The sequence below is a fragment of the Enhydra lutris genome, unplaced genomic scaffold, assembly GCF_002288905.1.
Source record: "Enhydra lutris kenyoni isolate GAN:26980312 unplaced genomic scaffold, ASM228890v2 scaffoldscaffold18, whole genome shotgun sequence".
Classification (NCBI taxonomy): Eukaryota; Metazoa; Chordata; class Mammalia; order Carnivora; family Mustelidae; genus Enhydra; species Enhydra lutris.
The window spans coordinates 15,822,165-15,837,793 of NW_019154102.1; the positions used below are offsets into that span (position 1 = coordinate 15,822,165).

Here is a 15,629-nt window from a genome sequence, read left to right on the forward strand (position 1 = left end):
TTATAAACTAGATTTTCACCAGCATTATTTCTAATTTTATTTGAAATAATTATAGAGTCACAGGAACTTGCAAAGATAGTACAGAGGAGATGCTTTGTAGCCTTCTCTAGCTTCTCCCCTTAATTGCATCTTAAATTAATTATGGCATAATATCAAAACAAGGGATATGACTTGATTACAATGTGTGTATAGTTCTGTGTCATTTTATCATGTGGACAGATTTGTGTAACCACCACCACAATCAAGATACATGACTCTTCACCACCATAAAGAACTGTCTTAACAGCTGTCCCCACCCCCAACTATCCCTAATGCCCTGGGAACCACTAATGTGAGGACTTTGCTTTGTTTATACCTCCCTCTTCAACCTCCAGGCCTGACCTGATTTAGGAAAGACTGAATGCGTAATAGGAGCATGCCTGTCACTGGTATCCTAGTTATCAAGACAATTGTATTATAATATCAGGGGATTAGACTTCAAAAAATAACCAATTCATGCTCCTTTCCTACACGGAACAAGTCTTTATCTACACACCAAAAAAATGAATGTAAAGCTTTAATAGTACCTACCTTAAAATAAAGCATAGTGGTAAGCGATACCAGAAAAAAAAAGAAGACAGCAGCAACATGTTGGTATTGAGTCTGTCAGAACACAGGCTTTTTCAGTGTTGTCAGCACCACCCTAAAATAAAAGAAGAAAAAAAATCAGGAATTCCAATTTTTTCTTACTAAGATTGTTCTTAAAGCAATGGTCATTTTTTAAATGTTTTGTATTTTCCATCTTACATGTATCATTTGCTCAATTTATCCTTATGTGTCAACAAAATTTAAAATTTAAAAACCTAGAATATTCAAATGAGCTCTGAGTATACTTTTTCAGTACATTATTTTAAAAATTAAGTTCTGATACTGATTATAAATAATTGCTAAAGAAGTTGATTTAATTTTTTTTTTTATTTTTAAATTTAGTTCCTATTTACTGGCCCATAATTTTCTTTGTAATTTGGGAAATTGTAAAGAACCAGAGACCTTGGTCTTTAAACCTTCTCGTTTTATTTACAAAGAGACCAACTAAGTTAAGCTACACATGGTCATGCAGCTAGTTATTTAGCAGTTACTTGGTCTTGAATAACTCAAATCTTATTTTCAGTGTGGTACCTTATCTATTCCATTAGACTGTCCACGGAGAAATTTTAAGTGGCTAGTCATTTAATATAGAGTAGATCACTCTTTAGTGATAAAAGTCTGTTTTTTTTAAATATTTGAATTATAATCTAGCCAATAGTTTAAATCATAACTTGAGAATAGATTGAAATCTTGATATAGAATCAGTCCATAAAAATCTGAAAATGTAAAATGAATTCCATTTCTCAAAGATAGTTTTTTGATATCAATAAGATATATTATTTGTCAGTTTTTCAGTTTCAGTTTGTGTTCATATTTTTAGGTAACCTTCTGAAATTGTAAATTATCCCAATTTTGTCTTTAGGTACTTTATTGCCTAATGATTTTGCTATAATAGTTTTTGGGGGGTTTTTTGGTTTTTTGTTTTTTAAAGAATTCTTTATGTTGCTACAGCCTGTACTGATTAATTTTGATTTTTTGGTTTCCAACTCTAGGAGTCTCTACCACCCGTCCAGTTTGACTGGAGTAGCAGTGGCCTTACTAACCCTTTAGATGGTACGTCTCTCCGTAGAGCCTCTAGCACCAGAGCTAGAGTTAAGAAAGCTACAAAGTTCAGACAAACTTCTCTCTGCTGATTTCCTTTTTTGTTTGAACATAACTTCTTATTCTTATCTTTGGAAATTCAGGCTTTCTTTCTGAATAGTAATTGCTCAAAAAAACAGCTGTTACTATTATTAACAGTAATAATGTCCATAAGTAGGTAGCAGTAGCTAGGTAAAATTTTAATTTATCTTAAGTCAAAAAAAAAAAAGTGTCTTTTTTTTTTTACAAGTATCTAAGTAGTTGAAATGATATTTTAGGTAGGACCAGTTTACTTGAAATTTGTTTCTGTAGTTTTAATTTATGGAATTTTCTTGGATGCAAAGTCTTGTGGCTAGAGGCTGCTTAAAAAAAAGCACAAAGCACAATTATATAACCAAAAACAATGTGCAAATAGATCCATATTTACTGACTAAAAGTAGTTTTCAGATTTAATAATATTTTATAGTGCACTTATTATGCAAATGGAAAATGAATGATTTTCATGATCCTTTTCTAAATCTTATCTCAAAATACTAGTAGGTAGTTCCAGAAATAATTGGTTTCTCTCGTGGCTTTAAGAGAAAATCCTGAAAAAGGAATAACATCCTAGTAATGTGGGTCTTTAAAATAAATGACACAAAATGGTACTTTTCCAGTGCGTTGACACCACAAATTTTAATTGGACCCTAAAATACAATTATTCTTCCTCCTTATACTTCATAAGTTATTCGAGCCATTGTCTAAAACACCTGTCATTCTGTCAGCTTTGCCTTAGATGAGGGGTCCTAGGACTTCTGAAAAGCATCCAATTGAATAACAGTGCTGAAGGAAAGCCTGGATGCACCTTTTGCTGTTGTCTGGTGTCTCGAATATTCAGTCAAATCATCATGCTTTTTATTAACAAACAACTTCTTTAAAACTGTATACTATTTCTGATTACTGTTTCAGAGTTAAAGGGGAACAGTACAGCTCGAGGTTGCACATCAGGGTAGGGCAGTTATGACAGTCCTTACGAATGTTACTTTAATTGAAACGAAGTTAATGTATTGGTGCGTGTCCTGAAACTGACAACTTTGTCACTTTTTAAAAATCATTAATTCAAAACCAACATTACTAACATGGAAAACTGACTTGGGCATGTACAGTAATTTACTGTTGGGCTGAGATTAAAGTATTGTTTCCCTTTAACGGGTACACTTTCCCCTTGGTCTTTCTGGTATGGCTTTGAGTTTTGATTGAAAGAACTGAACTCCTAACTAAAACCTTACTAAGTGTTAAATTTTTTACTTTGTACATGAGAAAATGTACATTGAATTATTAAATTGTTACTTTAGAAATGTCCTTAGTAATGAAAAACTAATACTGTACACATTGTTTTAATGTTGATTTTAAAATATGTAATGACTACTAATTATAACCTGCATGTTCAAGTGTGTGTCTTACCCCTTTTTACACATAACCCCTCCTCCCTTGGCTTACCTTCTGTGTGGCTGCCTACCAACACGGTCACTGAATTTCAAGCTAGTGGAGGTTCCACTCTTCTGAACCTTGATTTCTTTGGGCCCGTGGATGACAGTAGCTCTAGCAGCAGCACCACAATCCCAGGTCAGCAGAGTGTTAAAACCACAATTCTGGTTTAATTACTAAAAGCATGACCACATCACTTGACTTTCCTATAAACAAGGAAACAAGTAGTTGTATTCTCTATATCTTTCTAATACTTTTCCTTTATCTATCTATTGTTATTTTCTAGTATCTGACTATAACAAATGACTTCTGTGAAATGTGTTTTAAGGAAAGCTTTCTCAGTGTACCAGTCAGAGCTGAAAGTAGTTTCTAGGAATAAAGTAGCCCTAATGTCCTTAGACAGTTAAAGGCAGGGTTTTGTTTGGGGGTAAGGGGGTTCCTGTAAATGGAATATGTGTATTTTATATGCTTATTTTTGAAAGCATATTCGATAAAGCCATTTGAAAAAAATACAGGTTTAGAGATACAAGAATATTTTAGTATACAAAGATGACTTTACATTGTAGTGCCTGTGGTAACAGAACCTCTAAAATTCTAGCATTCAGTTAGTTGTTTATTAATGCTAAGTGTATAATTAGGTTCCAAAATGTTAAGAGTCTAGCACTTAGTTCTATATAGATCCCACATAGAACTTATGTAGTTTTTATGTAGCTCTTAAATAGAAAGTATTGTTAGTTTTCCATGGAGAAAAAAGAAATGTTACAGAAGTTAATAGAACATAATTGCTATGAGATATTAAAAGCTAGAAATTAAAACTTACTGGAGTGCCTGTTAATGTTCAGCCCTGCGAAATTCAGTTTATTGACCAAAGGACTAATGTACTTTGTCGTTTTTTTAACTGAATAAAAGATTAAAATATAATGGCATTTTTATGTTTACATTTTATTTGATATGATTTTAATGAATCCCTGTCATCCCTCCTTGTGATCTGGTAATCATGTCCATTGATCACCAGACAGCTGTTGGGGTGCTATATAGATACCGATACCCAGAATGCGTAGCAAGGATCCGTTTAGCCCCACTAGCAGCCAGTTACACAGCCAGCCTTGTTCCGGAGAATTTGCTGGTTTTGTCTATCCCGCTTGATACCCTGCCACTCACTTCCAGCAGTTCAGGAGCCATGGTGGGAAATGGGGAAGACCAAGAGAGTCAGATAAGGGTGAGCCTGGAACCCTGAACATCCTTCTCTAAAATCTGGTCATGGAAATCTGTTCTTACTCTAAGGAAGTTCCAAGGCCTTTAGGTAGAATGACTGGATTTCTCAAATCTAAGCCCCTGAATCATTTTCATTACTTCCAGGATTTTGCAAGCATATGAAAAAAAAAACAAACTTATGTCTGGTTTTGACTTCAAAATGATATTTTACTATTTACTCAAATTATCTTTAAATACATTTGAGCTATGGAATGACCAGGGTGAGCCTAATTAGCTGCTTTTAATTCTTAACTGGGGGGGAAAAGACAACAAAGGTTTATGTATCATTTTCCGTATTACCTTATTCCCAAGAATGAATTACCGAACTCCCTTTTTAATTTGCTCTCAGATTTGTTTTGTCATGAAGTGTATTATAATTTACATGAGTTCACTGCTTTTGGACACCTAAAACCTGGTTTAAATTTAATTCTTGATTACATTTCAAACTCAGTTAAGAACATAAGTACAGAAATTACATGATAACTAGGCTCAGTATACACAGCTTCAAGAAGAGCAAGTGGTTTCAGAAACTTAGAGCTGTGATAGAAGTGAAATTAGCATGCTGAAATGCAGTCCTCATTACTTTGAAACTTTTAAGTATTTTTGTTCCATATTTTCATTAATACGCTCTAGCTGCTGTATAAACTTGATTACTATAAATTTGCTTTGGCTTCTTTTTATTGCTATTGGGTTTTGTTAAAACTTACCATCAACCTACAGGTATCAACACCTTTCTCAGTATTCCATTTTACCACTTGCTTGCACTTTTTCCGACTTGTTTCTGGGAAAGTCATTTTGTCTTAGCTTGCGGTTATTTAATTATTCTGTGTGTGAGACTTAGGAGGTTGGCATAGAACTTGGTTGGCTAGCTTTAGTTATGTAACTAAACTATGCCTCATTAAGGTTCTGTAAAAAACAAAAACAAGCAGACTCCTCCATTAAAAAAAAATTACTCTCCAATTATTAGTGTAGACTAAGTAATTATCCCTTTTTGAAAAATATAAAATATAGTCATGGCACTTTCCTGGGTTTTTTGGTTTGGTTTGGTTTGGTTTGACTTGGTTTTTTTGTGATGGTGGTGGTTTTGTTTTGGGCAAGGGAGGATTGGGTTTTTTGTTGTCTTTTTTCTCTTTTTTTTTTTTTTTTAAATCTCCCACTTTATTCTTTGACAGCCAAGTGGCCAGTATTTTACAAACCCGACCAAATTTTTACTACCACTTTTCTGTTTGCAGTCAGAATACAGTTGTTTATTCTGCACTATATATTAGACATCAGTTTCAATTTTGTGGTTACTTGGAATCTAACCTTTCGCAGTGGAGGAAGGAGGTACTTTGGGTTCATCTGGTCCCCTACGGGTATCTACAATCTTTTTAGGATTTAACTGAAACTTACATCCTTACAGAGATACAAAGAAAGGGCCTCATTAAGTATTTTTTGAAACTGTACCTTAATGAAATACTAAGAACTTGGGAGAGTCAACAAACATTTTCTATAGCCTTCCTCCCTTGTTGGACATGATAACTGTGGAAGCTGCTTTTGCTTGTTTGATTTCTGTAAACATCTGAGATACGTGTTTACATCTGCCACTCATCTGCAAAGCTGGTTAATAGAAGGCAGTTTGTGATTTTTTTTCTTAACCTTAAAATATCTTAAAAAGAGGAAAATTAATAACAATAGTATTTACATTTATATATAATTTTCTCTGCCGATTTTCAGAACTTTTTTAGAAATAATAAGGAAAAATTGATGAAACTAAGAAGACATTCTTCTCTTATAATCTGCATTTCTGCTATAATCTGAAACTACTAAACTTTTTACCTCAGGTAATTTGCTGGTACCGTAGAGAGTAGGGGATTTTTTTTTTTTTTTAATCTGAGTCTCTATTATCCAAAGTTGAGCTTGAGTTGAAAATATTTATTGTTCTTTTCATTGTTTTTGTAGTCAGTTATTTAATATAAATCTACATTCTTTGAAAATATAAAACTGTATATTTTAGTGAAGTCAAATCTAAGAGACTCAACTTCATTTTGAATTCCTTAAAACCAGGTCGAATATGAAACCAAAGAAATATAATTAACCCTTGAGACAGTTTTCATTTTGTCTAAAAGTAGTGCTTTTATTAGTTTTTCTGGGAATATTTTACCCTCCCTACTTCTGACCTGAAGAAAGAACTATGTGGTACATAATTTATCTTTAGTAATAATTTGACACTTCGAGTAACATTTTATGTCCTCGGGTGGTAAGAATATATTTAACCAAGTCATTTACTGTATTTGAGACTTTAGCTCCTAAATCTTTCAGTATGGAAAAAAGTATAATGGAGGTAAAATTGTTAGAGAGGTGTAGAGGGGGAGAAAATTGCAAAAATGAAGTTAATCAGTCCATTTAAACATTGAGGTACCTATAAGAAATCATGTGCGCTTTCTATAAAACATTGATAACTTTCATATCGCTAACAATCCAAAATTGAGTTTTCTACAGCAGATAGAAATTGTAGAAGTATTTGCATATCTACTACATAAATATTAGATGAATTAAAGCTGTATTTAATACCTAAGTGAGATTTTAAAAGTATTTTCCTACTTTATAAAAATTCTGAAAGTTGGAATCTATAATTTAAAAAATAAATGCAACATTAGTCTAAAGACATGTTGTGCTTATAAAAGACTCAGATGTTTACAGAATGAGTGCCTTTTGCATCTTGGATTGTGGCTGACTGAGTAACACACTGCAGCTTGCCCTCACTGACTGTCGTTTTATACTATAAGGTGTGGATCCAGAGTTGTATGAGTTAACAACTTCTAAGCTGGAAATCTCCACCTCAAGCCTCAAAGTGACTGATGCATTTGCAAGACTCATGTCCACAGTAGAGAAGACAAGCACATCTACCAGGTAAACAGCTAGTGTTCATTATACCCTAAATTTTGAATTTAGGAAAGCAAGTAAGTTGACGGTATTTCAATATATTGTATTAAAATGCACTTTCTATTTATCAGTAGATGATGCCTAATTCCGAAAAACAGTTACCAAATTATGTTTAATTATGGACTTTATTAGAGCAGAGCTATTTCGTAAGAAGCTGGAAAGGGCTGCAGATGTGGTTTTTTTCTTTTTACCCCCCTTCCTCGGCCAAACTTTGTTGAGAAGAATTCTGATTAAGTATTGAGATCATAAGCCATTTTAGAAACTGTCCCTCTTTCCCTTCATAACCACTGAGATGATGATCACTTTCACACTCCCAGTCACGTAGGCTAGACTTTCTACCCCTCACCTAAGCTGGAGTAGGTGAGGCAATGGCTACTCTTATTTTCTGCATTTTTGCTGATGTGCAGCACCTCTGATGTGGGATGTGAAGCCTTGCTTAGCCAAGCTTTCTGGGAGGCCCCTCAGGGACATGGCCTTTAGAAAAGCAGTGTTGGAACCAAACGGAAGGAAGTCACTTGGGCCCTGTGCTCAGGATTCAGGAAACCTTTAGTTTTACATAATTTAGCACCAAACAGTAAGCCATTGCTTAGACATGTTAGCCGTAAGAATAGGCCAGTTCCTCAGAAGAGGTAGTCATTGTGAACCCGGAGACCACAACTGTTGGAGCAAATACTGGTTGATAGGAGCACCAGCTTCGCTGTTCCAAATGCGTTGTTCATCAGCATTTTCAAGTGGAAATATTTACCTGCTAGTGGCCCACTTTGGCAGAAGTATTATAGCCCTTACTCCTCAACAAATAAACTGTTTCCATGTAAGATTCAGATTTATCTTTTGAAGCAGTTCTTCTATAGAAAAACAACCATTTAAAAAAAAAAAAAAAAACCTTTTTCCTTATAAATAATAAATGCTTACCAGGCTTAAAACTGTAGTTTGAATTATCCCATTGCCTTTCAAACTGTGTTGTGTGCTTAAATATCCATTCATTCAACAGATATATATTATTAATAATATTTATAATTATAAAAGAGGCATTGTTATGTATTTTGTAATTGTGGATACTCTTAACTTCTCCCTAGAATAATTTACAGAGTGCACATACCATAGATTCTCTTATTCTCATTGTTCCCATGTCTTTGGGGTAAAGCCTCCTCTTAAGTGAACCTATTTGTAAATGAATCCTCTGTGGATTCTTTTAGCTCACTTTATAATTTTTTTCTCTCCCCCCAAATCATATTTTCAAATTGAAATTCTCAAATTTCTCGTCCATTTTTTCTATATATGTTAGCTAAAAGCTACTGCACATTTGACTTTAAAAAAAAATACTGATGCTTTTATTGTTTGGGCTTTTTTCCCCTGTCATTTTTAGGGCAGCCTTCTCTAAGGACAGTACTCCTGCTTCACTACCCTTTTCCTGCAGTGTCACTGAATGAACCATGGTAGTCTCCAAAGTCCCCTGATGAGAATGCAGTCTTTGTGCCATTAGGAGGAGCTCTATACCACATTGTTAGCTTGCTTGCTCTCCTAACTGTAACTCATCCTTGAAACATCCCATGTACACCAGGGAACTTGAACAACTCCTATCACTTTAAGAAATTATTTTGTTTCCCTTATTCTGTACTACTACAGAATGAACTAGAACCATTGTGTGTATCCTAAGGTGAGTGTTATAACTGCACCAAATTGCTCTCTAGTATCTGTCCAGCTTCGTGTTTAAAACATAACAAATGGGGGCACCTGGATGGCTCAATGGGTTAAAGCCTCTGCCTTCAGCTCAGGTCATGATCTCAGGGTCCTGGAATCGAGCCCCGCATTGGGCTCTCTGCTCTGCAGGGAGCCTGCTTCCTCCTCTCTCTCTCTCTGCCTGCCTCTCTGCCTACTTGTGGTCTCTGTCTGTCAAATAAATAAATAAAATCTTTTTTAAAAAAATAAATAAAACATAACAAATGGGGGGAGAAATGAGTTGCCAACTCATTTCAATTATTTGAAAATGGTAAGAAATGCAAATTTTCACAAGCCTTTACAATTACTGTAAAATGAACCCATGAATGATTCTCAGTTGCACAGGTAAGAGAAAGGCAGATGGCAGGCATCGTTTCAGAAAATGTCAGTGACTTTGTTTTTTTTTAGATCGTTCTGTTTTTGGGTTTGAATGGAATAAACTACAAAAAGTAAAGCTCAGCAAAATCTTCTTGACTACTGACAACACACAGAAGGTAGAGTGATGTAGGATACCACAAGGTTAAGAAACCAAGGTGTAAGTAGAGGAAGTTGACAGGTAACAGCATACTCTTTTCCAAGTGCCTTTGCTGCATATGTAGGAAGACGTACATGAGCTCATCTCTTCCCGTACACAGCCTGTTAAAAGTAACTTCTCACTTTTTAAAGAAATGCACGTTCTTAGTTTTAAAATAGTTCTTTCTTCTTGCTTTACCTTTTCTAGTATAGAGAAAAATAACTTCCTTAATCAGTGGGTGACCACCTAGTTAGTAGTGGTAGATCTCTAACTCAGGTTTATACAAGCCTAAGGACTAGTTGCCAAAAGAGATACGTATGGTTTTTTGTCTTTTTTTTTTTAACCTTTTAATTTTGACCTTTGACCTTTTAATTGACTAACATACATAGTCCACATAATGTAAAATCCACCCTTCTCAAGTGTACACTTCAGTGATTTTTTAGTACATTCATAGCATTGCACAACCATTATCACTAATTCTGGAACATTTTTATCACCCTCAATGGAAACTCCATACTCATTAATTAGCACTTACTCCCTTTTCTGTCAGTTTTCCCAGGCATCCTGACATCTACTAATCTGCCTTCTGTCTCTAGGAATTTGTCTGTTCTGGCTATTTCCTGTAAATGGAATCATATATGTGACCTTTTGTCCCTGGCTTCTTTCTCTTAGTGTGTTTTCAAGTTTGGCCATGATATTGTGTTTATCAGTATTTTTCATTCCTTTTTACAACTGTATAATATTCCTTTGTGTGATTATACCACATATTACTTACCATTAATCAGTTGATGGATACTTGGGTTGTATTCACTTTTTGACTATTATGACTAATGCTGCTATGAGCATTCATGTACAGGTTCGTGTGTGGACAGATGCTTTCCATTTTCTCGGGAGTGAAACTACCAGGTCATATGGTAACAATATTGAACTTTTTGAGCAACTGCTGAACTGTTTTTCAAAGTAGTGCCACCATTTTACATTCTTTACATTATTTACATTACACTATTTACATTTACATTATTATATATTATTTATATTTATATTACTTACATTACACCTTTTTACATTCATACATATTCATTATATGTTCTTACATATGTCAAGGATTCTTGTTTCTCCACATTCTCACTCAAGTGTACACTTGAGGCTTGTTTTTGTCTGACTTTTTGGTTACAGCCATCCCAGAAACCATTGCCTACTTCATGGTCAGGAAGATTTGCACCTAGGTTTTTTTCTCGATAGTTCTATAGCTTCAACTCTTACATTTAGGTCTTTGATCCATTGATTTAATATTTGAATGTGTTCTGAGATAGGGGTCCAGCTTCATTCTTTTACATGTCGATATCCCACACTATTTGAAAGACTTTTCCCCATCAGTGGTCGTGGCACCCTTACTGAGATCAACTTTCCATTAATATATGGGTTTGTTTCTAGACTCTCAGTTGTATTCCACTGACAAAAAGGATAAATCTTGGCTAACAAGAATATAAATCAGCATGAGATCACTGCTTTTGGATTTGAGAAAAGTTCACGATACAACTTTTTATTTTCAAATCCTCCTCTAGAACACATCAATGCACAGTGACTATAGATAAATACTGTAAACTATCGGCTCTGTAAACTATTATTTCAATTTACTATTGCCTCTAAGTAGTGCCTCTGAAACAAGACCATTAAGTAGAAAGTCTAGAATAATCTTTACCAACCATTTCTTGGGTAAAAGTTTCTACCTTGCTCTCCTTCCCCATATTCCAACTGCATTTCACAAAGGAGAAAGTTCCTTTAAGTGCAGTTTTTATTTTTTTACTGTTTTTTTTTTTTTTTTTTTTTAAGATTTATTAGAGTTCAAGTCGGTGGGGAGGGACAGACTCTCTGCTGAGCAGGGAGCCTGACACAGGGCTCATCCCAGGACCCCAGGATCATGAACCTGAGCCAAAGGCAGATGCTTAACTGAGCCACACAGGTGCCCCTATTTGTTACTGTTTTTTTGTTTCTTTTTAATTCAATAACCAACATACAGTACATTAGTTTTTGATATAATGTTCGATGATTCATTAGTTGCGTATAATATCCAGTGCTCATCACATCACGTTCCCTCCTTAGTGCCCATCACCCAGTTACCCCATCCCCCTACCCGCCGCCCCTTCCACAGCCCTCAGTGTGTTTCCTGGAGTCAGGAGTCTCTCTCTTTGTTACTGTTTTTAATTAACTAACTTTCTGTCATTACAGAAGCAGTAAGATATATTATAGAAAGTTAGAAAATACAAAAATTAAAACTTAAGTTTTACATTCTTACCTCTCACATCAGTATAACTCCTTTCAGATCATTTTCCATGCAAATACATAGATATGTGTGTTGTTTTAACCAAAAATGAGATTTTATAGTCCATATGAAATTCAGCTTAACCTCTGCAGCCTGTGATCTCCATCTGTCAACTTCAGTGCATTTTTAGTCCATCTAATACCAAAGCTGTATTCAGATGTCCCCTCAACTCAATATTGGTTTCAACAAAGCAGAGAACTGCTGTACCTGGCTGTTACGGCTCTTCAACTTCCTTTAACCTAGCTTATCCACTCCCAACCCTTGTGTTTGTTTTCAGTTTTAGCAGTAGCATATTAAAAAGATCAGCCCAGATGTCCTGCAGAATGTCCCAACCTCAGGATTTATCTGTTGGCTTCCTCAAGTAGTATTTAATGTTTCTCATTTCCCTTTACTTCCTGTAAGCTAGAAATTATATCCATGAGTTTAATGAGCTTGGGTGAAACATTGTGGCTGGACGACATTACAGGTGTTGTACTGTGTCAGAAGTTGCATAATAACCTGGTTGACTCCATTGGTAGTGATGCTAAGATGGACCATGGTGAGAGGCTGGCCTTTTTCATTATGCAGACACTTCCAGTCTTTCACTTTACTCTCTGGTTTTTCTTCATCAAACATCCACCTAGTAATTTTGCCACCATTTAAATGCAATGAAAATTGTAGATTTTAAGTAGAAAATACTGGATTGCTATTCCATTCTTCTGAGAAACCGTAGAACTGAGTATTGGTTGATCTGATGGTTTTGGTGTGCTTAAAGCCCACCCCTTTTTGAAGAACTCTGGTCCTAAAATTCTGATGTTTGATTTTTCCGTCATTCTAATAAATCATTTCATTTCAGCCTGAATTTGAAAGTGATTAACAGCAAAGTCTAGGTATGAAGTAAAGACCCGTATCTATCTTCCCTTCTCGCCTCATCTCCTGATGTCCCGTTCCCCATCCCAACAACAAAGAAAATAATTAGGTGGAAGAAATAACTTGGACCACACCTAATATAGTACCAGCTATTTTACCATAAAAGAGAATTGAGCTTTTTAGAATGAACAGTTTTAAATGAACTTTAGTCTAAAATTAGTATCTGTATGACCGCAACTATTCTTTGAATATTTTTAACATTCTGGAAAAAATCAAGGTTGGCTTACAGTCATGTGCTCAATTTGAGCCACGTTTGAGGCTCTCGACATTTCTGCAGCTCACCATCTGGGAAGCCCTGGATGAAAAGGAGTTCTTCCTATCTATGTTAGGCACTAACATGCTCACCTTTAATACCAGGGGCAGTGAGTGAAATGTACTTTGACTCCAGAACCTCTAGGATTTCAAGATTTCCCCTCTCCCTGAGCACTTTCTGCCCATGTCCATTCTCAGCATCTGCAACCAGCTCCCGCACTGCTCCTGTTGGACCTGCTGTCTGTGTCCCAGCACGGTCAAGCCTGGATGTTTCTGAGCCAAGGGCTTTCTCCTGGAATTCCCCATAGGAGACTGAGAGAGCCTGGGGTTAAAATGACTTACAGGGTCTTGTGCCAGATATACTTAAGACCAGATATATTTTGTTTTATGTTGAAGTAATTTCACAGGGGTCAGAGGGAAATCCGGTTGGGTGAAGTTTTATTAGGGCTCCAGCATTCTGTTTCTGCTTAGAACATTTTAAGTGGGCCTGGGTAGATGCTTCGAGCCTTCAGCAAATCTGTGAGCTGTCCATAGGTACATGGGAATGTCTGTATGTCTCTGCCCAGCTATAACACACACACATAACATGGGCATGCAGCTCAGTAAGGGATTCGGCCTCTGGCACTGGAAGCACATGCACGTGCGCACGCGCGCACACACACACGTTACAAGGTTCAGGACCTGGCAGAGAAGCCCCACAGATAGCTGTCTACCCTGAGAAAGGATTTTCTCCCATTTGTCCTACAGCAAAGTCACATTAACACGTTTTTTTCATTTGTCAATAGGAAACCAAAAAGAGAAGAGCACCTGAGTGAAGAAGCCATCAAGGTGATCGCGAGCCTTCCGGACTTAACATTCATGCATGCCAAGGTGTTGATGTTCCCAGCCACGTTAACACCTTCCACAAGGTCCCAAGAGAAAGCAGACTAATAACTGATGTGAACTGGACAATTTCAATTGCTTTTCCTTCCCTCCCGCCCATCCCTCCCTCCCATCAAAAGCATACCTGCTCTAATTAAAAAAAAAAAAAAAAAAAAAAAAAGTTCAGCTGATTTGTTGGTAAGCCGCACTAGAAAGGTATACATAGTAATGTATATTTATTTACATACTGAAGTCCTAAATTTATATTAGAAAAAAATGTAAATAATTGGGGGTGAACATTTTTGAAGATTTATTCTTTTTGTGTTGCTGGGGTGTATACATTTATGTCTTTGTGAAATACACTGGTGGTGTCCTTCTTACAAAACTTTTGAAATAAAAAAAAGAAAATTAAAAATTCAAATCTCCACTGTCTGTGAAATCCCCCTCAGTCTTTCCAGATTGCATTGAATGTTCTATTAATTTTTCATATCATATGTTGAATTACTTTTGTGATCATAAATAAGCTCCAAAGTCCCCATTTTTTTTTTGTTTGTTTTTTTTCAATTTCACATGTGGTGGGTTTGTTTCAGATCCGGCTTTTGTTAACATTTTTGCGCTCTTTTTTTAATCTTTCCAATCTGGCATATTGCTGTTTGACCTTTTGCAAGGTACTTTATCGATTGCTCTTTTGTCACGGGGTGTGGATCATTGTCAGAACTTGATTGGAGGGGTTTAAAGAGGTTGTGTCTGTTTTCAATCAGTTTGGTTTGGAGAAGGACCAAATTACATGTCTTACAATGAAATTTACTTGTTAATGATTTTTTGTTTTATCATACCACTATATTTTGAGGATTTTGCACAGTGTAAAATGACATAATCATAGATTGCTATGGTTTAGGCTGTATATACAGTAAAAACTATGGGTTTTAAATGTTTGGGGAAATTCCTATGGAAAAAAGAAAGACATGTAGAAGAACCTCTGACAGGGTTAATGTGCATGCCCAAGGTCTTTTGAGATTTCAGTGTGTAAATTTCCTTTTAGCTTACACAAAAATAAAATAATTTAAAAGAAATTCAGCCTGGCCGTTTTGTACTTTGGTATCTGAGGGAAAATATGATGAGTTTGGATGCAAAGGTTTATTCTATCTTAATGTATTTCAATCCAGAGGAAATCACTTGGTAGGTCGGGCTTCCACTTTTTTGAAAGCAGACTGGTTTAGGCTGAGGCCCCATAGGAACTGGATCAGTACTAAGGCAGAGCCGTTTTTATGTAGAACATGAAATCATAAAAGAAATTCCCATGATTCACTATAATATATCTTCATCAGAACTGGCAAGGTTAAATAAGCATTTCTAGGGAATTTTTTCTTTTCCAGTAAACATATGCATGATATTAAGGTGAGCAGGAAATTTCTCCAAGGTAATTTTTAAATATTATTAGTAGCTATTGCATCAGCAGAGTCACATGACATATTTCATTAGGAATAGGCAGTCGGCCCAACAGTAGTCCACCTTCTGCCAGGGGAACCTGTGCTGCTCCCTCACTGACAGATTCCTGCGCTGCAGGTTATCACACGGGCTGTGGGAACCTCCGGTGAGTGTACTAGGAGTCTGGCCTGGAGTAACGGTGCCTGACTGGTCCATTCCCGCCACTTACCTAATGTTTTCGTTGTCATCGTCATTGCCATTTCAGAGAAG

The 15,629-nt window shown here is 35.9% G+C and overlaps 1 protein-coding gene across 3 annotated transcripts in view; it reads left to right on the forward strand.

Moving 5' to 3' along the window:
• Nucleotides 1-14,334, forward strand: part of LOC111147969 (aftiphilin) — a 64,456-nt gene extending 50,122 nt beyond the window's left edge. For 2 of the 3 annotated variants that reach the window (XM_022504285.1, XM_022504286.1), the window contains exons 7-10: nt 1,620-1,680; nt 3,229-3,312; nt 7,197-7,320; nt 13,856-14,334. In XM_022504285.1, coding sequence (XP_022359993.1) covers nt 1,620-1,680; nt 3,229-3,312; nt 7,197-7,320; nt 13,856-14,000 — 414 coding nt within the window. In that variant the 3' untranslated portion in view covers nt 14,001-14,334. The remainder of the gene's footprint in view (nt 1-1,619; nt 1,681-3,228; nt 3,313-7,196; nt 7,321-13,855) is intronic. The other variant, XM_022504287.1, reaches the window with a different exon arrangement.
• Nucleotides 14,335-15,629: the final 1,295 nt, after the last annotated feature.